Raw genomic sequence first — 27,503 nt, 5'->3', positions numbered from 1 at the left:
ACTACATCAGCTGGCCAGCTTTTCTTTCAGCATTTGCTTTGATTAAGCAAAGAAATTAAACTTAATTCTGTGGCATTCTGCCACCCTCACACACGGATCTGTAAAACTGAAATTCAGTAGCTGTTACCAAATTCTGTAGAAATAAATAAAGAAGAGAAGGTGGCTACACGCCTGTCTTGTAGCTGTTGCATGTTATGTAGGCAAATCTGCCTTAGCAACTCTGTGACAGCTCTCTGCRTGGAAACGTCCTCTGCTTTTGATACCATAAGCACAGGATTGTGATAAGATTGTCTAATATGGTCTCAGCTTACACAGAGGAAAAAAAAACATTTTCGGAACATTTAAAGGGAAATTGTAAATACGAACTAAAGCAATACTGTCTTTCTTTGTCTGCAGAGCCACCTGTGTCAGAGATGTTGCACAGGTGCATCCAGGTGACCTTCAAACATCAAGGATTTTCTACCTACCCCAAGGCCTCCTCCCCTGCTCTTTGTTGTTGGATTTATGGTAGAATTTATGCTGGATCAGAGGGAGGTTAGCAGGGAGAACTGAGAACTGACAGCAAGTCTTGAATAGCCCCTGTGTGTTGATAAAACTTGGTTGGATCGGATGGGAGAGCAATACGGATCATCAAGGCTCTGAATAGCCAAGGCTTGCACAGCCCTACCAGCAGGAGACGGAAATGTTCTTCACAGAATCACAGAATCACAGAATATTTAAGGTTGGAAGGGACCTCTAGAGATCATCTAGTCCAACCTTCCTGCTCAAGCAGGCACAACCAGAGCATGTGGCACAGGGCGGCATCCAGGCGGGTTTTGAAGACCTCCACAGAAGGAGACTCCACAACCTCCCTGGGCAGCCGGTTCCACTGCTCTGTCACCCTCACAGTAAAGAAGTTCCTCCTCACCTGGAGACAAAACTTCCTGTGCTCCAGCTCATGGCCATTACCCCTCGTCCTGTTGCTGGCCACCAGTGAAAACAGCCTGTCCCCTTCCTCCCTGCATTCTCCCTTCCTGWACTTATACACGTTRATCAGATCCCCTCTCGGATCTTCTGGAGGAGAAGCAAACGCTGCCTCTACAGAGTGTCCTGCGGCACTTCAGGTCCATGAGCCCTCCTGGCCGCGGCCCCCGCAGCTGCTCGGGCCGCACGGGCAGCACAGAGCGGCCATCGGGGCCTTAAACCCACGGCCCGCCCGGTGCTAGTAAAAGCTGTGGCAACATCAGCCTTGCCTGAGAGGGATTGTTTCCAGCGCCGTTTCCTGAGGAAACAGGACTTATCTGTTGATTCCCCAAACAAGTTTAACTCTGATATTTGATACAGGTGCAAAGGTCCCTGAGCTGTGAAGGTCCTAGGTACGTGTGAGTGGCTGGTACTGAGAGTYTAAATTATGAATGCCCTTGGTAAGGAAAAGGCAAACAGAGCCCTGTTGTCTTAGGTTGCTTTGGCACCTGGTTGCTGGCGAGTGAGTTTGTTGGCTGTGCAGGCCAGCCATGACCTGAACCATCTTTTGTCTGCTACGGGTGGCCTAAGAGCTGCACAGGGAAGCAGGCAGGGCTGGGGTGGAGATTCTGTTTAGACAACACAGAGGGCAAGGCTAGAGGAAGCCAGGCTGCTTAGTTCCAGTTCTTGCAGAATGACTGGTTTCGAGGTGTCATGGTTTCGTCCATTCTTGTGGAAATCAGGCCTTTGTGCTTTYAAACTGATTTCTGATGGCGCATTTGGGTTTTCGCTCTTCACTCCTTAGAACCTGCTGCCACCTGAGCACGTAAGGTACCTCACGYGCTGCATTGCTACGTGCCCCACAGCTGGGGAAGGGCAGGGTGGGCAGGCAGTAACTGCCGGGCACAAAGCGGTGCTGCCCGGCTTGGCTCACAGGGGACCAGGGTCAGGATCTGCCCCTGGTGAGATGAACACAGGGCTGTGGCAAACGCCAGGAGACATGGGCTTGAGGAGACACAGAACAGAGAACGCCRAGGGACAGGGGTTAGAATCATAGAATCCTTAAGGGTGGAAGGGACCTCTAGAGATCATCTAGTTGAACCCCCCTACACACGCAGGGTGACCTAGCGCACGTGGCACAGGCCATGTGTCCAAGCAGGTTTGAAGATCTGCAGAGAAGAAGACTCCACAACCTCTCTGGGCAGCCTGTTCTAGTGTCTTGAGGAGGTGAAGCAGTACAGCAGGAAGGCCACAACTGGCAAGTGAAAGCAGGTGGTGTTAAAGACAGGTTCTGAGGATAGTTACCACCACCCCAGCTTGCTCTCGTTTACACACATGCTGTAATTATTTATGGAATTGGCTACTTTAGCATCTGGCTCATTAGACACCCTKCAATTAGCTCATTCCATTAGTTTTTGTTATCCAAAACTATATCCCTCTGTTTTCACAGAGACTGCAATGTCCCTTCTTTACACATATCCTGAGAGAGCTGCAGATTGCAGAGGCAAAAGTCTCCTGCTGTACTCTGGAATGTCTCWTATTCATGGAAGGAAAATTTGCATGTTATAAACTTAGAAAAACTAATTTAATACATGAAAAAAGACCTTTTCTAAACCTTTAAAACTTCCTTATTGCTCAGAGACACAAATATGGAAGAGCTGGAAATGCCATGTGATTTATTGAATTTAGAAACTTGAACACAGGCCACAAGAATTACATGTCATGACTGCACATTAATAAAAAAAGTGAAGCCATTTAGTTGGAATTACAATCACACAAGCTACTTGTGGAACAAACCAAACGATACGGGAGCCAAGTGAAGTCAACCCATTTCAAACACASACTAGAAAGCAAGAATGAAGAAACATTTCTATGAATTCCTAGAGTTTCAGATTCTTGTAATTACGTCCTAAACCATGTAACATGGATATGTTAGCTACACTAAAATGTTAGATAAATGACCTGGAAAAATAAAATGTAGCAAGGATGTKTGTATAGTGTGGAGAAGGCTGGGATTCAAGGGATAGAACTGTTTAGACAGGACATTTTTAGATTAATTTATCATTCACCTATAACAAAATATACTTTTTGCAGAAGTCCTTTTAAACTGAAAGGTTTTTAGAGCTTATTAAACCCTTGTGGGTAGCAGCTAATTAAAGGCATATATCTAAAGGCAACTCAGGGCATGATTTTAACATGGAAATGTTTCTGAATGAGGATGCTAGCCTGAACATACAGTTTTATGGTGTATTCGCTGGTGAAAGTCCCTTGCTGAATCATCTAAAGAGATGTAACAGTTGTAAAAACAGAAATCTGTGTTTTAGGGTGATCACTAACCGAAAAACATGTCATTTAAAAATAAAAAATTATTAAGATTTTTCAGAGATATGAATGGGAAGTATACACCTTATTCTAAGATGTTTTGAAGGCCATTCATAATCTCTCTTAACACTTAATAAATGGCACTTATATTTATTAAATTGGCTAAATTCCAATCAGTTAATTAGGGTGAAATGATTAGTTTCACTGTTAAATATACAGATAACAAAGCCAGAAAATTAGAGAGCCAGAGGATATAAGCATATAATAAACATACAGGCACCTGTGAAAACACTCAAAGGATAAGAACCATTACTTTTATTTCACTGGCTAATTCAGTACAGAGGAATTACTGTATTTTCCTTGACATCTCACATCAGATTACAGAACATCAGGAACAGAACAAAGATACCCACCATCTTCTCCCCTGCTCTGTCACTTGCATCTCTTCTGTATTGCTGCAATGCCAACTGTGTCTCMAATACACAGAGCTTTATTACATATATTCCACACCCAAGGAAAACTGTAAGTTAGGTAAATGCAAAGGGAAGAGATAAAAGTAGGTAATACTATGCCAATAAATAGAAATAAAAAATTCAAGTCAATGCCACTATAAGTAAGTGGCCTTTAAATGGTCCTCTTGAAATACTTGCTAGTTTAATTCAACACATCCTATAGGACATGAAATATGTTTACTAAACATATCTCAAAAAAAAAAAAAAAAAAGATTTCAGTCATTTTCAGAAACYTGAGGAGATGACCAACTCTCCTGACAAGTACATAAAAATTATCACCTCAAGGTGAACAGTCCATATCTTAGTAAATGCCCCTAAGTTTATTTTAATTATAAAATAACTTTACCTCTGACTGTTTATACTTTTTATGTTTATGCTTTTCCTTTTAGAGGGTTACAGCTTAGTRTTCACAAATTTAAAAATATTTTCTGCTACACAAAGATAAAACCTAATAATACAAAAATATAAAAATGTCAAAATCATCACACTACTATTCAAAAGTGTACTACAGTAAACCTGTAGATCAGAGGTGCTTTGCTCCTGGATATGACTTSCATGATTAGCTCCTCCTCTTCTTCCAACCTTGAACATTCTGTGATTCTGTGATTCTTAATCAATTAAATGAGAAATCTTTCATCCACCAAGGTTTTGGATGCCAAATTCTTCTGTCCAAATGTATTACGAATAAACCTAAATATCTAAGAATATTTTACAAATACTGTATTAAAAGTAGAATATTTAAAATGCCATATTTCAATATCTAACATAAAAACAACAAATTCATATAATCTGTAATTCACTGACATGTTCTTTATGATTTAGGTGCTTAGCTCCTCTGGTAATTTAAAAAATAATTCCACCCTGAAATATTAACTAACTGTGATTAATGTTGTCTGATACTTTTATTTTCTGTTGAAAGCTATTTCTGCCCTATTCATTCATGACATGTATGAGAACAAAACTAATCTCTCATAAAAGTCTACTTTACACACACACACAAAATCAAAAGGCGGCTTTATAAGCTCCAACTACAACCTACTGCTTACAGAGCTTAACTATCTAACAAATGATAGAAATTTCCATACCAACCCACACTTAAAAAATATGAGTTAGATTTTAATGTATGTATTTACCTCCTGTTGCAAGTATGTGAGAATAGCTGCTAAAACAAAACTTTGGGAAGCCAGATCCACAACAGAGAAAAACAGGATATCAAAGATGAGCAGTGTCGTCTCGTTGCCATAATAGAGAACATCAGTGAAAGAGTGTCTCTCATCTAGATGAACAAAATCGTTTTTTGAAAAAAAATTAAAAAGATTATTTCTGCAAAGTGCATCTTTATGAAGTTTGTCAATCCACACTGATAAAACTGTCAAAAAAGGAAAGCCTGAGCAAGAAAATACCATTAAAAAGTTGTGATACATTTAAGCAAAACTAATACTTTACTGGTAAAATAGCTTTATACTGAGAGAACACACACACATAAAAGCCATAAACCTCTATTCACTCAGACAAATGAAGCAGTTTGTTTAAAAAGAAAAGGCATAAATGGATCAAAGTTGCTTGGTGTTGAATATCTTAGTGCTAACTCTGTGCTAACTCTGGCCTCGTTCAACAAACTAATAAAAGGCATGCTTAGAGCCTTTTTTAAAGTGCAGCCTCAGCATTTAACATTATCTTTGCTAATTTGGTTAATATTTTCCCTGGAAACGTATCTTTTTTTTCCCTGGAAACCTATCTTTTAAGATTAAAATACCTAAGAAGGTTTGTAGCCAAACTACAAGCACCACCCTCAAAAGAGAAATACTTAAAGCAAGCAAATAGAGAAAAAAAAAAGACATTCTGTTCCTTCTCTAGGCTTCTTCAGAAAAACAGATGTGATGCAAGTTCTACTGTCAAAAGCATGTTTTCATTCCAGATTTGATGGGTCCCTTATTAACCTCGATCCATATCTAAACTGCTGAGAACTAGCACAACCTAAGCCCTCAAGCARTGTGTTTGTATCAGTGCTGGGAGTTATAACCTTTGCTGAACAGTGCATGGTTTGGGAATAACATCATTGTTTATCTGCATGTTTRTATGATACATGTAAACATGTACATTAATACATGATGTGTATGGGGTGTAATCATGTTTAATACACATCATGACTGCACACCTGACACTTGTATACACATATGTATACATAGCCGTATACAACTGAGGTTTGGAGTAAGGCTTTGGAGCGATGGGTGCTGAAAGATGCAGTCACAGACTTGGGMCACTGAAAGTCCTACCTGTAGTTTTAATGCAGAAACTGGTTATCTGGCCATTTTCATTACTAGAGTCCGTGTTTCATAACGGTATGGGTGGAGATCCCAAGCCTTTGATGAATTATGTGTAGCTGGTACTAGAACCGCCTAGGGCCACAGCTTCTACTTAGCTGTGGGCCATGTGCTGCATTCCTAACTGTATTTATAGCAAGGCATGTGGTTCCAGACAGGGCTCAGCTTTTGCAGCCTTGCTATCACAGAGAGGTCAGAGCAAGTTCTGCACAGCTCGGGGATCTAAACTGAGGATTGCTATTACATAAGAACAAAACATATTTTTAAGATGGGGACTGGTCACCTGGAAAGAGGTATGGTTCTGAATAAGTATAGTTCTGATATGATTTAGATTTTCTGAACATTAACACTGGAGAGGAACTCAAAATGAGGAYGTGCGACATTATGGTTGATGAATTTACAAAAAGTTTTTGTGCAGATGATAAACCAGGGGTAAAATGAGATTCTACAGATTGGAAAGACGTGTTTTTGATGCACTCTGCAAAGCTGAAGGGTGAGAATCAAAGTGTGCCTCAGCCTGTGTTCATAGCTGATGTTCCATTTTAGCATGGACCCTGCTCCCCAGACAGAACCTTATGACAGAATTAAAGTTTCAGAACGTTGGGAGGGGAGGCCCTAACCCTGGGTGAGCATCACTGTCACACTCACCTGTCTACTCACCTGCCAGTAAYGATGAGTAGATTAAGATTTTGGAACCTTTGTGTTTAATAGCATCAATTTCCCAGGGACTCACCTTTAGGAACCTAGGTTTAACATTAACAGCTGGCCAAGAACTGTCAATAAATCTATCTTGTAACTTAGGTAATGATCACTTGGAAATACTTACAGGTAGCCTTAGGGTGGGCTCAGGATTAAGGAAGGATACCCTGGAGAACACAAGCCTGTGTTTGCTTCTGCAAACCTCAGGGACAAGAACCAGAGCTGGTGCCATCCCTGCTCCTATTTGAATACTCATTTTTGGTGCATTGGCAATGTTTAAAATGCTTCAAAAKGAAATATTCAAGAACCCCAAGGACTTGAACTTTGCCCAACTTGATGGTGAAGGATRAGTTGTGCATTAATAGCAATTATTCTATGAGAACTTCCTCACTGCAATCTTCAGAAAATTTTTCATACTTGTACTTTTAATTATCTCATAAGAAAATCAGTTTTATAAAAAAGCATACTGCTGAACTGTTTCAATAGTATTGGGGGTCTTCTTTCCATTTTACGAAGTGGACAGTGGATCTAGGTGGCTAGTCCAGAGATCACCACATAAACACATGCACATCACAGGAGCAGTATCCTTTCAGTCAAACAGCAGAAATTATAAACAAGATTTCTGTAATCTAGGCATAGCATCAACCTGGTGAACACTGAGTGTCTTAAACACCTCCTGCCCAAGCTGTTGTTTAATTGCCTCTCCTGCTGTAGAGTTCAGTTTAGATTGTAAATCCTGTGGCATAAACCACACAGAAAAACACACAGTTAYAGTAGCATAAGCAGCAAGTCGCACGTCCTTTTACCATTGTAGAAGATACTTTTCTCTATTGGTTCCATGAACTCCATGCCAAGAACTTGTTCAAGCAGCAACTTATCTTTTACAATATAATCCATTTCTTTATGAACCTATACAAAAAGAAAAGACTTCTGGTTTTAAGATTTCAGAGGAACAATGCTTGTTACAAAGGTGGAGTACAGACCCATCATTTAGAGCTATTCTAAGTGAATAACAAAAAAACATTTGTTGTTAGAAGAGCAGGCTGCACTGCTGGGCAGTACTTTTTTTTTTTTTTTATCTTGAACTAACCAGTGTTGTAGTTGCATAAAGTCTTTAATAACAAATCTTTAAGTACCTACACTTAAAGAGAAATTATAGTCTTTCAGAATAGTAATTTTTCATTTCTACTCATTAAATTTTCCTTAATATATACATGTCAATATACATACGTGATCAATAAATGAACCAAGAAATTTGTTCATGGTGTTGTATGCCTTGATATTTTGTTCAAAAGTATTTGCAGATGAGTCCAACAGTCTAGCAGGACCACGTCTCTGAAATATAACACGACCAAGACTTCAGTGGAAAAAACACACACATTAATTAACATTTACAGAACACAAGTATCTCACCTACCCTTGTTAGGGTTTCATGAATCCTGTCATACTGCAGTCTCATTTTCCTTGAAATGGAAATCTGAAATGTCTGGACATCTGTATTTGGTATCAAACCCCTCTGACTACACAGATTCTCCTATAATTGTAAATTAATATTATTAATATCATTCACATACAGAGCAGAAAAGTCAATATTTTCATTTATCCTTCATGTACATATACTGCTTTACAGCTTTAAATACTTAAATCCACTGCACTTAGAGCAAGATTTCCTTAGGACATGAAATCCTGACCCCTGCTGTCACAAAGCCATATTCCCCGTCTCACTTATGTTCAGTTGATTACATATCTTAAAATATCTTTTGACATTCATTCTCAGGCCATTTGTTTTGTATTCATAGTTTATTTTGTATTTTTCCYGCTTTGTTTAATGCTTTGGATTTTYCACTTTTTCCACRACTTTCTCAAAACTTACTTAACAGATTTCAAAAATCTAATAGATTACAAAACCTCAAGATTTCCATGGGTAAAATATGCTTTTTCCTAAATTACATTAAAATAAGAAATAGGGCAAAAAAAGTAGGAAAAAGAGAAGCAAACAAGCATTTCAAAAATAGTATTTAAAATATTCCTTTGCAATTCAGTGTTTGAGATTCATTTTTTACATGCCTTTTTTTTTTTCTGGTCAGATATCATTAAATTATTGATATCCTTTATCTAGGATATTTGCTTCTTACTACTAGGATGCAAGATAAAATATTTAGTGCAGGTTGCTCCAATRCGGTATCAGATGTTATAATAACATTTACGTAATCTTATTCATTATTCAAATGGTTGGCTGTAAAGCATAGTTATGTCACCAGAGAGCTATATATGAAATATAAAATATTATTATAAAAGTAGATATTTGGTAGGGGGTCTTCATTTCATGAAAGCCCCTTAAAGTGCATCTATCAAATGTTACCACGAGCGTACACAAGACTTCGGTATCCAAAAGATGATACATATACAAGAGAAAAAAATACTAGAAAAACAGGAATTTTTCAGCTATGAGATCATAAGGAAAGATAGTAAGGAGGAAAGGAGGCGAACTAATTACAAGAAGAACTAATAAATCATTTATTTACAGAACAACAGCTGATATTTAAAAAAAAAAGGTAACTCAGTGCAACAAAGTGCACAAGTGTGACCACATATTGCCAAGTTTTTTATGAATAATTAGAACAGATGTAAATTTTACTACTTTTACTTACTGCTTCTCTCTTTAGATTCATACTCATTTCTTCCATATTGGTATCCGCATGTCCATGCACAGAGCGGCCATGGATATAATAACCAAAGCAGCTGTGTGACAGGAGAAACACTGAAATCTAGAAAGCAGGGGGAAGAGAAGAACACTTATTTAGAACAGCATCTTTTCTATTTTTGAACTTCTCAATCCACAGTGGACATCAACAACAGCAGACATACAACAAATACAATTTAGGCAGGTATCAAATACATAAGACAGAAAAACATTTTCTAACTCACATATAAGTTAAATCTATGTTTTACTTGAGACAAACCAGTTTCAGGTTTAGTTCACTAACTGCAAGGATCACTATTAATTCCATGGTGTTGAAAAATTAAAACACTTTTTAAGCAAAGATACTAGCTTTTATTGGATTTAAAAGATACTTCTGTGATGCACAGTACCAGGGACAACTTCAGCTGAGCGATTAGGGGACTGTATGGAATGGAATTTCAAGGAGTATATTACAATGCGATTGTGCCATACAATGTACAAAATTAACTCTCCATTATGGCCTCTGGCCTCACTACCCTGGGTTCAGCCAACAAAACCTAGAAGCTTCATGGAGAAGTAAGAACCAAGGCTAACAGAAGGAGTTAATACCTGTAGTTTTAAAAGTTCTGGCCTAATCACAGAATCACGGGATAGTTGAGGTTGGAAGGGCCCTCTAGAGATCACCCAGTCCAACCCCGTGCTCCAGCAGGGACACCCAGAGCACGGGGCACAGGGCGGCATCCAGGTGGGTTTGGAAGATCTCCAGAGAAGGAGACTCCACAACATCCCCGGGGAAATCTGCCCTGACTGCAGCCTTTTGTTATCCCAGAGTTTCTGTAGCACAAAGCTTGGAGACCCGTGTTTCGACTAGAGAAAGGGGAGCAGTTCAGAGGTAAGTGAAAGTGCAGGAGAAAGGTGGTAACTCTCCAGGAGAGAAAACCGTGCAATGGAGGGGTTGAGGGATAACCAGAAGCTAGGGGCATAAACTGAATGTAAATACATTAATTAAAAGCAAAACAGTTCTGTCTAAACAACAAAAGTACTAAAATGTGGAGGAAAGAACTGTAGTAAATAGTTACATGGCTAATTACATGGCTAATTTTGTCCTAATCTGGTACTGTGTAGTTCTGTATGAGCATATGACTTCAAATAACAATCCGATGACAAAAAGGACATATTGATATCTTTGATTCTAGAATCTTCTCCTGAATGAAGAGAGCCAAAAAAAAAAAAAAAAAAAAAAAAAAAAAAAAAAAAAAAAAAAAAAAAAAAAAAAAAAAAGATTTTGGGTATTAGCTAGTGATCTCTGATTAAAGTAAACAAATGGATCCTATTTAATATTTTTTAAACCATCTTATATCCTATTTAAACTGTCATTACAGAAGTTACATCAAGAAATACTTACATTGCTCATGCAGCACAAATCAATGAATTGTGTAATCTTATCTTCCACAAATCTTTCATAAAACACGGCAAAATATATAATCTGAAATAAAGCAATCTCATTTTACTTTATTAGTTCACCAGACTGGGCTTCATTTTCTGAATTATAATGCAGTAAATTTCAAAGCTTAGCAGCCACATGGCCACATTTCAATAGTGGCCATCTCTGCACTACCCCCAGAAATGGGATTAACACCCTTCCCTTATGAAGCAGAATTCTAGCAATAACCTGCTTTTTGTTCTGAACTTGCTGTTGCTTCAAGGGTATCTGAAACAAAGTAGTTCATAAGTGTTTCTTGTGGAGACTGAAGATTACTATGATATGAAGTTTTGAAGTTCATTCTGAACTTATGAAGATCTCTCGTAACTCAGAACATTCATTTTGAGTTGCAATGAGCCACCGCACCAGCTGGGAGTTAGAAGCTGTAAGTCTAACAGCAGCAAAGCAGGTAAGAACTGACTTAGTGCTCTGTGGAGTAGTGCTGGTGGCCTAAGGATAAATTCCAGCTCCAGGACATGAGCCCTGCCCTGCTGTTTCACCATCTGGAGCCCATGTCACTCACCTGGAGGAAGGCAATGGCCAGCCAGAGCGCCGCCGAGACGCCGAACCTCAGCACGCGGCTCCAGGGAGCCACGTAACCCGCGCTGCTCCGTGTCAGGCTGGAGGAGGAATCCATTAAAGCCAGGTTGGAAAATCCCACCACCTGCAGAAATAGGAAACATGGAGGCAATGGATGGAAATACTTAGGATTCTGTTGTTTCTGTTGTAACAGAAAGCAAAAAAGAAAAAATCAGGAAAAACAGAGCTGACATGCTTGTTATTTAATTTTATTTAAAATTAATTTGTATGTTTTATTTAATAGAGTCCTATTGTGTGATCCAGCATTATTATTTAGAAAAGCATATATTGTACGTGTTATCTGAATGTGATACAGAAACACACATATAAAGGCAAAACTCAGGACAAGTCCACACAATTATATCGACAAACTGTAAAATTCTACAGATAAAATTGCATGGGGATTTAACTCTGCTGGATTTTAGCTTTCTGCTCTGTGTCTTTCTGGGCTGAAGCATATTTTTGATCTTTCAAATGTAAAAAAATGAGGTTTTGCTTTTATCAAATGGAAATATATTTTCCTCTACTGTCTATATAGCTAAAACTATTTTAAATAATTAAAAAAAAAATGGTAAGAGAAAAAATTGGTTATGTTATAATATCAAGAAGAAAACTAGCAGATTTCATTTCCTGCTTTATAAAAGGTCACTGTAACAAATTAGCAGGAAAGAAGCTCCAGTTCAGGTAACATAAGCAAGGCATAAGGCATAAGGGAGCAAGCAGTCAAATAAAGAATTGAGTGTGTACACGAATGAATTAGTTTCGAGTTAAATGAAGTTCATTAGTTAAATGAATTAGCCATTTAGGGTAACATGTTAGTTAAAGAAAGAAAAAAAAAAGACAAAACCAATAAAGGTATCCAAGGAAATTAAAAGTTGTTTATTTTTTTTAAGATTTTTCAAAATCATACCAAAACATGAACTTATTCTAGAGTAAATTCTCTTACTAGAATTTACTTTATTCTAGTAAATTACTAAAGGTAACTTTTTTTTCCAAAAGAATTTACAGTTCCTTCTATTAACATAAGGACTAGCAGAACTAAGAAACACTCTGTTACATTATGGTGGTGAATTATAAAAAATATTATTATTAATAATACCTCCAAAAAAAAAACAACTGCAAGCACTTGAAAGAGGGGATTTATCTTCCTCACTGTCTGAATTTCATTCCATTCGTTTGCTATAAAATATGTCCTCCATATACTCACAGGTGCAGCTGCACTTTTTACAACACCTTCACCTAAAAACAACAAAAATAATTAAGCTCTGAAATTTAATATCCAAGAGTAACAGCAGAGCTGAATCCATGCTGTGTATACAAGTTCAGTTTGAGTTACCTTCAACTGCTTTAAGAACTTTCCCCTTGGGTCGTTCCCAGTCAATAAAGAAAACATCTACAGTAAGTTGTGAAACCAATTTATGTAATAATTGCAATGCCTAAGGATCAAAAAAGAAGTGTAATTTGAACAAGCAAGAGTATATAGGCAAACTAAGTCATTGTAAGTACATGTTCTTCATTAAATACAGTAAAAAATACTCTCGACTATACCTGACACTGCAACATTTTTATTTAATTTTATATACCTTAAAAAAAAATAGGGTTGGAACAATTTTAAATCATATCAAAGATCATGAATGACACTATAATGGGTCAGCTGAATATAGTTAAAATGACTGTTTACCTCTATAAACTAATAACATCCACTGTACAAGATACTTTTTAAAAAAAGTCTAGTGAAAATATAGAGGCATGTGTAAAACATCTCAAATTCCAAAGAAAAAATGCATACCTTCAGACTAAAAGCACATCCCACGTATGTAACAAAATCTTCTTCTTGAGATGGAAGTGGTAAAAAGACAGAGACAAATTGCTGAGCCTATAATTGAGAAGCTATATTGAAACTGCATAGATGGCATATGTAATAACATATTAAGTGCCTAAGAATGAATATCTTCTGGGGAAAATGACCCACGGTTTATCTGTAATTTTTCAAATTTGCAAAAATTTTAAATCATTACTAAGCAAACTGCAAGCACAAGGAAATCTAAGGAAAGTAATAGGCTGAAAACTTAAACACACAGAACAACATGTGTAACTTGCCTCAACTGTCTGACCAGAAAGGCAAAAAAAAAGAAAAAAAAAGACAAAAGAAAATGAATTTTTGTTTTAAAATTTATGCATTATTAGTAAGTATTCATAATAACAAAATCTGAAAAAAGACTTACTTTGAAGAATAGAAGCCAATAAATTCCTGTACCCACTGTGATGACAAAGAAAACATTGGCAAGGTCTCCAGCATAGAACAGTAAGAACTTCAAAACTGTCTGTAATTGTAAAAGAACATTGTTCAAGTCTGTAAAACTAGTTAACTAATGTATACAGTGCACTCCTATTAACTGTTATGCAGCTCATACTAGTAAACTCTATTACTGAAAAGAAGCCCCAACAGAATTTTTCTCACATGTTCATGTATTTATGGTATAATTACTATCTGAAACTCCTATTAGCTGGTATTTGTTCACAGGAGAATTAGTCTGAAAATTAATAAAACTGTATAACTGATCAGATTTGCTCTGTTTAAAAATACTTGAAGCCAAAAGAGGTGACAAAAAACTATTTGTGATCCTAGAACTTCATAGCTCCATGCAGCTAGATATAAACAACTATAAATCATTTCAGCTACCATAAGAAACAAAATAATTACACAATATGATAGCAAAGATCTCCATGGAGATAGGAAAACACATCCTCGCTTAGGTCCCCAGCCCTTTATACCTGCAAGTCAATCATGGAGCTTCCCGTTCGCCTCTTCCAGCCTGCAGTCTTGAGCAGGGACCACAAAACTGCAAGTCCCCCCAACACACCCAGTGCGATCTGGGGAGAAGGAAAAATTATTTGCAGACATTTTTAAAGAGACAAATGTAAGCAAATCATAAATCAACATATTAAAGGACAACTACTTACATCAGTCTGAATCTGAGCCTCTGACTGATTCATCTCATAAATGACCGAGAAGGAAACCTGAATATTAAAATATGAGAAGTAAATATTTGCAGAAATTCTGAAATGCTACAGTGATTACAGTCAGTGGTGTTGTACTACTTTATRTTTGGTGCCAGTCCCCATCTAGGACTACTGCAGAAGTGCAGTGTACACAACAGAACCACACTCAGTGCTGCCAGGTGCTCTGCCACCCTCAAGGCAGGAGGGAACTGAAACCCACACGGGTTTTACCAGGGATATTGCTTGGAATGGACCTCTACCCTGCCCATGTTGGGAGCTACACTTGATTATAACCCTTACAATTGTGCAGACTTTGCTTCAAAAGGTAGTTGTCATTTTTTTTTTAAGAGTAATTTCCAGTAAATATAATTACACTAATTTTTGATTAAAATACTGCTACTTTCAGATCACTGCCCTGGTTATTTTCTGTGCACATATTTTTAAATTTGCACTCCTCCAGTTTAACTTATCATTACACCACCGATTGTAAAATTCTAGGTATTTTAATTTAAGAAGGACTCAAATAAGATCCATTTAAAAGAAAATACTTCGACAGCTTTGCTTTAAAAGCTTTAAGTTTTAGTGAAAATTTCCAACCTCTAAATTGTGTAGAACTAGAAACTGCTTATTTCATTTCACACTGAGAAAAACAGTCCTCTTAACTAGAATTCTAACAGAACTAAAAGCACCATGAACAATTCTGATCAATTAAAAATAGCACAAACTCCTCACCGTCACACTCTGGGTGTCAGGGTTTTGGATAAGCACATCCGTGTAAGCAACTGTAATTAGTGGTGGGTAGATAGTTCCCTTCTGAGTAGGTGTTGCCAGACGAACACTGCAGAAATAAAAGCAGAATATTATTTTTAACCTCCAAAATGGATGAGCTGCTTGGAAAGTATTGATTGAAGCTTGTACAAACAGGAAAATTCGAAACAACAAAACAACATAATTGATAAAATGTGAATTACAAACCCAATGACAAGGCAATTCATAGTTTAAAGTGACTGGACTATAAAAGGCATAAATAAAAACACATAAAAGAAAATCTAGAGAGAATTACTCATTTGTAAATAAATATCTTAAATCACTCTTTATCTGTATTTCCCATGACAATAGCTGCAACTGAAGTCAATTCCAAAAGCTGCTTTTTCTCAAAATATTACAGAATTACCTTTTCTATGCTTATTTTGAATCTCTGGCATTATTCTTTTTTTTCAAGGGGTTCTCCTAACATACCTGATTGATCCTTATTTTTCAAAATAATATAACGTACAATTCTAAATAAGTAGAGTACATGAAATGAATCCTAGGGACAATTACCTACATGCCCCAGCAGTCCTTGCTACTCCTAACTAATATATTGTCAAGAACTGCAGTAAGTACAAGAGGGATCTCAACTTTATTCAGTCATCTCTGAAAAATGCATTACACTACAAAGGAAAATGGTTCTTCCAAATCATGTTCTAACTGAAATAGAGAAATGGTAATGACTCCCAGAGGCAGTCTCACAAGTGCAGTTATATGACTACAAGACTATTAGATTGTAGGACAGTATTTATAAGCAATAGCTTGTAAAAATGCTGCAAAAGAAGAACATGGAGCATGAAATAACATTCCTCCATAGTTAGTGACAGACACATTGGAAAGAGGAGGCCTTAGGTCTTAGAAATCACCTGCTTCCAAAAGCTGCCTGCTAACTTTCATGCACATGTAGTCCTCTTGAACAGGAAGTAACCACAGCAATTCTAAACCCCTCAAATCAAGGTTATGTATTTTCAATTAATCATCAAAACAACCTGTTCCTACTCTAAGTATGCAATAAAAAAAGCACAGAATGTATTAGGAACAGCACAATAACACACATTTCCTTTAAGATGCAATAAAATGTAGATTACAGAATCACACAGAACCACAGGATAGTTAGAGTTGGAAGGGACCTCTAGAGGTCATCTAGTCCAACTCCCCTGCTCGAGCAGGGACACAACAAGATTGACTTTATTTTATCTGTACCACCATATATGGTATGTATTTATTTACCTTATTGTTATTTTGCTAGCAATTCGAATTATTCTTGGCAATTTTCCCAAGTCATTATCCTTTCCACTTAGTGCATCCACCAGAAAAAGTCGACGCGTCAAAAGCCAGTTGTTCATATTGCTGCCTTGGAAAAAATATGGTAGTCATGCAATATTTATAAAATGTAATTTAGAGACAAAAGGAAAGAAAACTAATTAAAGTGATAAATATTACTTAAATATACTTTCAAGATTAAATAGTAAATATTCTTACCTTGATTCACAAACATTTCATTGTATTGAAGATTCAAGTTTAAAACTGGCACATCCCAAAGATACTGCTTTCCCTCATCATCATTATATTGAAGGAATGTGTCATAAAAGACTGGGTTAGCAAAATCCACTAAAATCTTTGAAATTGGAATTTTGCACTAGAGGAAAATAAAATAATAGCATAAAAAGTTGCAGATTCTTCCCCATAAATATATTGTAACACCTATCCCATATACTTTGTAAAAGTCAAAGCATTCCAGCTATGTCTAAGCAAATAATAATTAGTCCTTATACTACACAAACCTCTTGGAAATACCACAATTGACCAGAGTGACTAACAGAGAATTTAAATTTGCTATCATTCTTTCAAAAGGAAAAGGATTAGGAATTAGGATCAGGAAAACATATTCTAGGAAACTTCAGAGACATATAATTTGAAACAGCATAAATACTAAAGTCAAGAAATTAGAAATGAAGTTGGATAGTGAACTACCATGCAATCCTTCAACAGTCATATGACATTTCAATTAGACTTTCCTGAAAGCTGTAGGGGGAAAAAAGAGTGAGGTATATAGGTCATGAAAATAATTATATTTTTAAAAATTAGTAAATTAATATTTACAGGTGTTGATTTTAAACTCAGGAGTAATATATCAATACAGTAAATATAAAAGTTTTGGGGAAAAAAACAAAAAGAATTAACCAAACTGGACCAGTTCAATGATTCAAAGAGAAAATAAATTTGTCGTCTGCAGTACATATATGGACATATATGTACATATATGGACCAGAGAATTTTATCACTTACTATGATAAATACTTAAAGAATAAAAATATTTAAATATTTGGCAAAATTATCCAAAAACCAGTGTAGTTTACAAGGACTAAAGCTTTGACAGCTATTACACAACACAGCATTCACAACATCCAAACAGCAGTTAATATATTTTTACAATGCAACACCTAGGGGAGGAGGTTTGAACGTAAACATGCTAATAAATAACATTAAGGGATAAATAAATAGATGCTGTGCACACATGCAGAATGTAGAGAGTCTTATACAAATAAGATAGCTGTTCTCCCACCCCCAGTTTTAACACATAACTGCAAAACCTTAATGCTGCCACAGCCGTGTCCATGGCTCACTGACAGTGGCATATAAGTAAAAAAAGCTCAAGTTTTAGTACAGCAGGGACAGTTCAAACTGCCCTGTCCCCTCTGGCTCTGCTGGTGTTTGGTAAGCAGAGCTTCCAATACAACTTTTCCCATAGTTASGATAGTAAAGTAATCTCCTCCTCTCCCCTAAAATCTGTTGGRCTAAAACTTGTAGGAACTTCATTCTTGTGAAGATGTCAGTCTCTTTACTCAATTTGCTGAAATTAGGGAATATATTAAGGAGTTAACAGGCATGGCAGGATGAATAGGTCTTATATCTTGTTTCTGTATGAACTTTGGTCAAAGATGGAGACTGGAAAATTCAAAGTTGTAATACTGCATGCRACTGTCAGAATTAAGGCATTACATAAGCTACACTGACGACTCAATCACTGATGACCTGTAAAGTAACTTAATTCGAAATTCACTGTAACATCATCTCATACTTACATTTTGTTCATAAGTTGTTCCGAACACATAGGCTGCATTCAGTTTAGTTTGGGTATCAGGACAAAGCTGAACAAAACATATTAATAATCAGGTTAATTCACAGGTATAATTTTCTCACAGTGTGAAGTATTCATAGGTACCATAGTCAGTTTATGTACCTATAGTTCCAATAAAAGATACACTGAATTTTATTCCATTTTGTTTTTAAGAAGAGATGAATTGATTTTGAAGAGAAAACATAGTTATTTGCCATAATAATACTATTGCTCTTAAAATGTTGTTTTAGTTTGGTGACACTTGCATAGTACTTTATAGTTCTATCACCGAGCTTCTTAAAACATGTGGAATGGAGCATCTAACAAGAATAGCCTATTTGGGGAATGAATATTAAATRCACAATACTGTCCTGCCCCAAGCTTCATTATTGGCTTTTGTTAAACAGAAGAATCCCATGGAAGAAGAACTCTGCATCCACCTTTGCTCTTTCAAGCTAATATTTGCAGAATAACAAAATTATCATGGAAATAGATTTTTTTTTTCTTTTTCAGTAAGACTTTTTCTTCGGTAAAAAAACAGCTTATTCCAACACGAACTGTAAAAACAGACCAAATTCCAACTGAGCACTGCACTTGGTGGAGGGGAAGATATTTTTTCCAAAATGAAAACCAAGTCTAAGATTATATAAAACACAATGCAATTGTGCACAGTGGAAATCTTACAATGACAATGACAAGAAATTCCAGTGCATAATGTTGCAATTAAGCAGAGGTTGCTTTAGCACTGCAACATCTTATTGTTGTGCAYCATCTTTTACATTTAAAAAGGGCCTTTAAAATTTTAAAAAGAAGAGCTATTCCTTTTGCATTGATTTCTGATAGCTACTAAAAACTCTCCGTTTGGGAAATTAATGTCCAAATATAGCTTTAACATCTACACAGAACATACCATTTTCTATGTATAGCAACAGGCTTAATAACATGTTTCATACAGCACTAGTTTTCCTTTAAATTTGGGAGGCAGGTGCAAGGCAGTTCATCCTARGACAACACTGAAACAACCAGCAGTCACTACTGTTTCCTGAAACCTCCATAGACACTATGACGTGTGAGTAGTTTCCAAGCTCCGAGACCCAAGGAGCCTAGAAAGGGGACAGACAATTCCTAACTGTTGTCGCCAGTATTCTTGCTGACTGCCTAGGGGATTGCTGAGAGTGCCTAGATCATCTCTGACTGCGACAGTCTGTGACATGTTTCACAGTTGCCAATTTCTGCTGAACAGTTGGGCTAATGACTATTGCATTTTTTTAAACCTGCATCTTTGCTGCCCTTCTTACGCCCTATACAGGATGTAACTGCTGAAGAGTAAGGTACGTGAGCCACTGAAATGCAACAGTAGTGTCCAGGAGTACCGGGTAGCTTATTACCAGTGTTCCTCCTTTCTAAAGTCTCCAGCAAATTTTACAACTTCATGCTGTAATCAAGCCAGGCAGATACTAGCTAGAGAATATATTTCATATTTAAAAGCCAAACAAACACAACAACAACAAAAAAAAAGGAAAAATAGAAGGAGTTGATAAATCAGTTTTTCTATTTCTCTTGTTGGTAACATAATTACTGCTGTACTTGGCGTCCTCATGATGTGTGAGGAGCACAGGTAGCAGTATCCTCCCAAAATCTTCTGTAGAAGTACAGAGCTAAATTAAGGATGTTGGGCCTGAGAGCTAAAGAATGCACTTTCTTCATCAACAAAAAGAAGGCTAGTAATAAATCATGTACACAGGTAACTGTATGCTGAATGGAAGAAAGAGGTAGTAGCTGAGATTGGTTCTAAATGATTACTGGTGTTTTCTAGAGCTTTCCAGTATTTAAAATTTGTATTAGCGAAAAGAATGAGGGTGATATTGCTGAAYTTCTAGATGTGATTAGTTAGAGGTATTATCCTGAGCAAGAATCAAAGGGTATGTTCCCTAATCTAGTTCTGTGTTTATATTAAGGTTGAACTGTCACTACTGTAGTTATCAAACTCTTGGCTGTTGTATTAACTTGACTAAAGGCAACCAAAACATGACCATGTCAAGAGAAGGCAGYTAAAAACCTAATGTACCTGTAAGACTCCTCCTTCCAAACTCTGCCACTTAAGAAAGTTTCCTTCTGCATCAAAGGAGGCTGCAATAAATTGCAGTTTTATATCCTGATGACAAAAAAAAAMACACACAAAAAAAAAAACAAGCAAAATCACCATAAAGCAGATAGATACATTCTAGGGACAAAGGTCTTAGCATGTGATGCTTCCCTAGAACTTTCAGCATAATGTTTCATTTTTACTCTTTGATTGTATGTATTTTAATACTAGTTCTGGTAGTTTACTGTTGTTAAAATACTTTTCAATTCTTCTCTAGCTTCACTGAAAATTGATATTAAATTTGGGGGATGGAGTGATAGACTGAGTCTATCTCTGATACAACTCAGCCTGTAAAGATTTGCAACAGAATTATTAAAGTTGGTCCGAATGAAGAAGTATGGATGGAAATGTGTGKATGCATCAGAAGAAACAGAAGGCAAAGGGTTAAACAGATGGCCTGTACTGGTAACAAAGAACACTGTGTCCATCAGTTAAGCTCAAGAATGTGGTGTGACACCACCACAGCACAAACAACTTGTCAGCACAGGACCCTGTACCCAGACACCAAGGAGATGGCAGTAAAGTTACAGCATGTCACGAATATGACTTGTTTTCTGTTAGCTCTCCAGGAAAACAGAGAGTAGCTACAAAGATGGTGAAAGGTGAAAAGCAGCAGCTTTCCTGAAGATTTATGTAAAATGAAGTAAGCAAGATTCTGAAGCACAACTCAATACTAAAGCAACTATTAACTCCCAAAGGTCAAAAAAGATCTACCCAAATAAAAGTTCATGATTGTCAATTGAGAAGAACCCCCAAGGGACATAATAACGATTTAATAAGTGGTATTTTTGATTCCCTGTATCACACACAACTGATCCTGGCCACAGCACTTAGGCATGTATCTCTTGGCCTCTGGAATAAAGGGGTGTTGAGTATTAACAAATGAAATCTATGATGATTAACAAATGAAATCTATATAATGCTAGTCAGTCAAATCAGCTTTCTTAGGRATTTTATATTTAATTACCACCTTCCCCTTCCTAAAAAACTCACAATGACTTTTTTTACACTAATTTCCTAACATTTATCTTTAGTAGAGTTGTATTTGCAATACACCTAACCCTTTTTCATATTATCATGTCCCCTTCCTCTCTCTGATTCCCCATAATGCTGCTATTCAAAACCTACCTTATTTGCTCCTTTAAAACTGAAGCGTGTAGGAAAATGTGTCTCGAGCACCTGAGATGCTAATCCTGGCTGGTCACCGTAATAAAGCCATGGCAGATTATGTCTCCTAAAAACAGTTACAATTTGTTTTCTCTACAGGAATATAATGCTTTATATGTTTTACATTAAAGAACATTCAGAATACTAATTTCTATGAGACATTTTTTCTTACGGAGTGCTAAAATGGTAACTTACCAGAAGGATATTGAATGAACAATGCCTAGCCTTGCCGTGTTGGCATAAATATACTGAAACAAACCACAGGCATCAGTATTTGAGGAAGTTAATGAGTTCATATTCATCACACACATATTTCCAAGAGCTTGGCACGCTGTTAGATTGGAGTACAGCTGCAGTAGAGAAATACAAAAATGAATACAAGTATTAGCACAAACTTCCTTTTGTTGAGACAGTTATAAAATTGACATGAACTTTAGTGAGTCATTTGCAAACCCTTGATTTTACGTGAAGATGATTTGTTTTGTTGACACACAATATTCTCCTCCAGCTACTCAGGTTCTGCATTTTTTTCAGACCCGGGGATGGCAGTTTGAAATCAATACTTCCACTTTTACAATACCTGAGACACCTTGACTTTCAGAATTTATTTTAGTTACAAACGCTAATAGTATGATGTGACAGAAATGTCAAAATCTGCTTTTAAAAAGTGAAGACTCAAAACCTTTACACTTTCCAGGTTGTATGGCAAAGATGACTCATCAAAGATCTAAGCTGACAGTTTACTACAGTTGTCTACAGAGCAAATATTAACTTGCCATCATCTACAGCCTTTGTGCGGCTCAACCTCGCTGTTTAGTGCRCATGCATCAAACAGAGCAAAGCCAAAAACGATGGGTCTCTGTTTGTTCTTTTCTAACTTGGAACATAATGATGAATTTAAAGTCCCAAACCAGCTGCCAATCAATACTGAATATATGAAAAAATAATTTTAAAATTAACCCCTTACCCAATATATTCAACAGTTCACCTAACTACTGACTCCTGCAGCGTTTTGTTTTTAAAACAGCAGCTCGTGGGACTTAAAATCATTCCAATTAAAACTTCTGATTTATTTCTTCTAGTCGTGTACATGGTGTTCCACAAAACCCACAACCTTATGGATCTAGAAGTCACACAATGTTCTCTGTAGCATGCATTCACCTTGTGAAGTTTGCAATTGTAAAGACTTGCACTAACACCAGCAGTGTCCTATATTCTTTCTAAACATTCTGTATATGTATTATTTTCTTACAGTCCATCATCATATTAAAAGAAGATAAATTCCACTGATGAAAGCCCCATGCTGGAGGAATTTGAAGATTTAACACAAGAGTATTGCTTTTATAGAAACTGCAAACCCATTAAAAACTTACCCAACAGGCAGAGGCTGAGGCTTGTAGGTTTTTCAGAAACCATGCTGATATCAGTGTTATACCCTGGAAATAAAAACTGTTTCATTGTCTTTGTTTAGAACAATGTACTCAATGTGTAGTAAAAACAATGTCAGGTGCAACTATTTTTTTCAGTTTTTATAACTACTTATATTTGGGCTAAACTTACGAAACTAAGCTAAATTTATGAAATAGCTTTCACAATTACAAGACGTTTTTTCAATAAGATAATATTTAGAAGGCTAGAGATTTTCAGAAAGCAAGACAAATATTTGGTTTGAGGAAAAGCAGATTCCTGGCCTTTTTTTTTTTTTTTTTTTTATTATTGATATAGAGCAAGACTGTGATGTATTTCCTGTCCATATTTTGCCACACCTACACAGCCCAATAACTTTTTTTCCCCAAGTATGAAGGCTCGGGAGTGGATAAAGTTGGAGATCCTCATGCACATGACCTCCACACAGCCTCACAAAGGAGTGAGACAAACATTAAACCCTTTCAGTGTTTGATTCCTGNACAAGAAGACTCTAACTCATTTAACAACCAACTACATGCAAAGTTGCTTTTAGCAACATACTTCGAAGACTTGTTAAAAATAAAAAAATAAAAACAAACAAACAAAAAAGACAGCTTGATAATGCTTTAGAATAAAAAGACTTTCCAAAATAAACACACTTACTATCTGTCCGAAACGAACAGTTGCAATTCCCTTTGGGGGCAAGTTTTCACTAGCACTGAAACATAATCCYCCAGTCTGAAAAAGAGAAAAAGATCTGTTATACTTAAGATCTAAGTATATATACTAAGTATATATACACACTAAGTATATATACTGTCTATACTAAGATCTATTGTACTTACTAAAATATTAGGGCTGCTGCAGTCACAAGACTTGCTTGCATTGATGAATGTTTGTTCACATCTTATACACCTACAGATCACAAGCACAAAGAAGGCATTTAAATTGTAGGTAAGGATGCGATTTAATAGTTAATAAAAACAGATTACAAAGTCCATCTTTCAGATAGGAAAGGTCTGGTAATACAGTGAGAAAAATCCATAGTTTGAACTGAAATCCAAAAAACAACATTACCAAATTATTCCCATTGTCAGTCAAGGAGCAAGAAATATAATAGTTAATTATCAAAATAAAATATATATTTGTTTCCAATCCAAAATCTATGTATAGTCAGACTGAAGCAAAGAAATATATAGTCATATAAAGACTTAAGTGATCTCAATGATTTTAACRTGAGCTTTCAACTCCTGGTTTTTAAAACTAAGCATTAAAAATGTATTCAATAGATGCAAAAGAAAATATTTTTATTAGTCAGAAATATTTATATTTTGCCYCATAGATACAGGTTGTTTCATGAACATTTAAATATCAGATCATGACAAATTCAGATTTATCAGTGTAGAAGGAGCAAGAATACTCACCTATTTCCTAGGGCATCTGAAGCAGAGAATGAATGGTCACTTCCATTACACTGTAYACATAAGGCTTCATTTAGCAAAATGCCATCTATACTTCTTTCCACTAAGCAGAAAAGAAAAGCAATTGATAAAACAGCATGACATGCGCTACGTCTTGCAGGTGAAAAACAGTGCCCAAGAAAAAAGAAACTACATAGATCTTAGAAATAAATGCAAATAAAAAAACCCCAAAAAACTAGAGCTTGCAAGTAGCTCTGCAAGTAACAACTTGCAAATAACATCCACTACAAATGCACATGAATATACGTATAAAAGATATGTTACTTATATTTATGCTTATGCAGTTTAGTCCTAATGAAGAAGCAAAATTTGCATGTTTCTTACCTAGTATTTCATTATCAAGGCATCTGCATTTTCCTTCTGGAGTTAGGCCTTTTGGACAAGTAATACAATTCCACCCATCTTTAGTAACTCCACTCTAAAATAAAGGTTAAAATTATTACACAAGTACCTTTGCAAAATGGCTGATGCATATGTTATTTACTAGAAAATGTGTTTATATATACATCATTAGTAACATTCATGAAGCTTTAAGGCCAAATTGGAAAAAAATGTTGGGAAGAGAGAATGAAAAGGATGTTCTTAAGTTATTCTAAAAACATGAACTAACATCCATTGTGAAGATAAGAGTTGGTTAAAGGTGCTAGGTTTATGAAAGAGAGATTCTGCATTAAAAAAAATCAATAAATCTAGCAATGCAGAAAAAGTCATATTTATCTACACATAAACAGGCGAAATGGAAATGGCAGAGTCTTAAGTCAAGCTATAGCAATTCATACAGTCACAGGGCATCTTGCACGGATTCAAAGAGCTCACACACACATACGCACACACACACACATCCCACAAGTAGCTGCACTAACAGATGAAAAATGAGGAGGGAGATGAAAATAATGGAACATGTATAGGAATAGCACAGATGTTATTCCTTTCTCCCCTATCCTCTTTTTATCTTTGCACGAGCTTTGTCTTAGGATCAAAGATGACTGACAGCATTACAGGAGAAAGAAAGAAGCAGTAGCAAGATCAATCTGGCAGTGGATATCCCTCCAAGACTTTCTCAGTTCGCAAGAAGAAGTTGAAAAGGAGAGGGAAATCAGTTGCATTGCCAAGTTAACCATTAAACACCTCATCTGCCCAACCAGGGTAGTGTCTTGAGAGTTGGAGTTAGTTTATTTAACTTATTGGAGTTATTGGTAATTAAGTTTGGTGCTTGTGGCTCGATGCTGTGAATACTGCTGTGAATACTGCTCAAAATTTAAGCTTACTTTGTCAAGACAGCCAGAAAACTACAAAAGTATGTGCAACTGAGAATTCAAAATTAAAACATTTATAATAATCTTACTTTGCCCCAAAGCACAATTTTAGAGTTAAAAAGTGTCTCAGAAACAGTAAGAGGAAAATAAACACTACAGAAAAAAAAAACGGTCTTCAAGGTAAAAAATCAAAAGACTGTTTATCAAATTCATCTTAAATTAATGAAAAATAACACACAGATAGATGGAAATTTAACTCTGTGAAATACTATGAAATACTCACCATGTTTTCTGGGCATTTTTCACAAGTAACAGATGGCCCACCATTATTAGAAACCATCCTGAACCCTGGCTGACAGACACATGAAAGACCTGCAAAAAATAACTCACTTTTAATCTGTGTAAATACAAGTGGTAGAAAAGTTACCTGGGGCGTGAGCGTTTGCGTTCTACCTTCAACTTCAACAGCTGGTGTTAAAAGCTATTCAAAGAGTTTAAAACCATACATCAGGATCACAGTTTCCAATGAGTAACAGAACAGACCTAGTGTTTATTATTAAAATAAACACAATTATTGTGGCACACCAAAGCAGTTGGTGTTTTTTCCATGTGTTTTTTTTCTCTCAGCATACTGTGTGGCCCTGTCTCTGTACGTTTAAATACGTTTTACTAATACGTAGAATCAATTCTGGTTTATAGTGTGTGTTTACCATTGTTTAGAGTCATGTGCATATACATGTAATATTTTGTGAAAGGTTTTAAAGCATCAGGAGTATCCTTATGAGGCAGTTTTACTGAAACACTGTCAGCCAAAATGATCAACTGTTCAGTCAGGTGGCACCAAATGCAGTTATCCACAAAGAAGAAAAAGCCCAGAGGGTATAAATCAATAAAGAGACTTGTTGTGAGATTCACTGTGATAATACATAACTCTTTTAGGCATCTGGCCTGGAAGCAGAATACACGGCCACGAACTGGCCATTGAGGTTCCCAATTCATGGGCAGACTCATGCAATTCCAGGTGGGAATGAGAGGGGATACAAGCACCTGACTGAGCAAAGGCTACCTAAACTGCTGCAAGAAGATGCTGCTGAGTCTAAATCCTTGAATGGGAGGCACTTATACGTGTCCTTGAAGCCCTGAGCTATCACAAAGGATATCGTACCCTCGTGTCTCTCACGCAAAGCGAGCATCAACCCTGCATTTTTCGCTTAGCACCATCACTGGGTTGTGTGCCCCAAATCCCCACGGGGGACTAGGATGGCTCTGTGCACAACCCAGAGGCCTCTGATATTGAAGATCTCAGACATCTTGAGTTTTGATGAGAAATTTCAAGTTCTGGAAGTGCTAAAGAACAGAAACGTGGGAAAGAACTAGAGAAAATGTCCATATATAAGACTCTTGGATATAYAGCATAACTGAGGTACCGTATTTGCACTACAGGCTCTTTTGTCTTTTAGGCAGTCTGTATCTTTCCCCTGCCTTTTCAGCCGCGCTCCCGCGCACGAGTGTCTCGCAAACCGAAGGAACCCCAGGCAGACCCCGGGGTTGCGCCCGCCGCCGCCGCG

General features: G+C 36.7%; 1 protein-coding gene across 1 annotated transcript; it reads right to left on the bottom strand.

Moving 5' to 3' along the window:
- Window positions 1-4,251: 4,251 nt before the first annotated feature.
- TMEM67 (transmembrane protein 67) lies at window positions 4,252-26,296 on the bottom strand. Its single transcript, XM_026050047.1, has 27 exons — window positions 26,219-26,296; window positions 25,004-25,097; window positions 24,623-24,722; window positions 24,044-24,113; window positions 23,862-23,936; window positions 23,165-23,227; window positions 21,987-22,141; window positions 21,753-21,858; window positions 20,547-20,633; window positions 18,444-18,509; window positions 16,840-16,996; window positions 16,588-16,711; window positions 15,280-15,385; window positions 14,509-14,565; window positions 14,320-14,418; window positions 13,770-13,868; window positions 13,334-13,420; window positions 12,881-12,980; window positions 12,644-12,783; window positions 11,489-11,629; window positions 10,888-10,968; window positions 9,451-9,567; window positions 8,217-8,333; window positions 8,030-8,134; window positions 7,606-7,708; window positions 4,910-5,052; window positions 4,252-4,474 (listed from the first exon to the last, which is right to left on the bottom strand). The coding sequence occupies exons 1-27, from the start codon at window positions 26,273-26,275 to the stop codon at window positions 4,394-4,396; spliced, it is 2,730 nt and encodes a 909-aa protein (XP_025905832.1). The 5' UTR covers window positions 26,276-26,296; the 3' UTR covers window positions 4,252-4,393.
- Window positions 26,297-27,503: the final 1,207 nt, after the last annotated feature.

This window comes from Nothoprocta perdicaria, unplaced genomic scaffold (genome assembly GCF_003342845.1).
Source record: "Nothoprocta perdicaria isolate Ctin4 unplaced genomic scaffold, notPer1 scaffold_64, whole genome shotgun sequence".
In the NCBI taxonomy this organism is placed as follows: Eukaryota; Metazoa; Chordata; class Aves; order Tinamiformes; family Tinamidae; genus Nothoprocta; species Nothoprocta perdicaria.
Note: the sequence above shows the minus strand (reverse complement) of the source record. Positions and strands in the feature narration are given on the sequence as shown.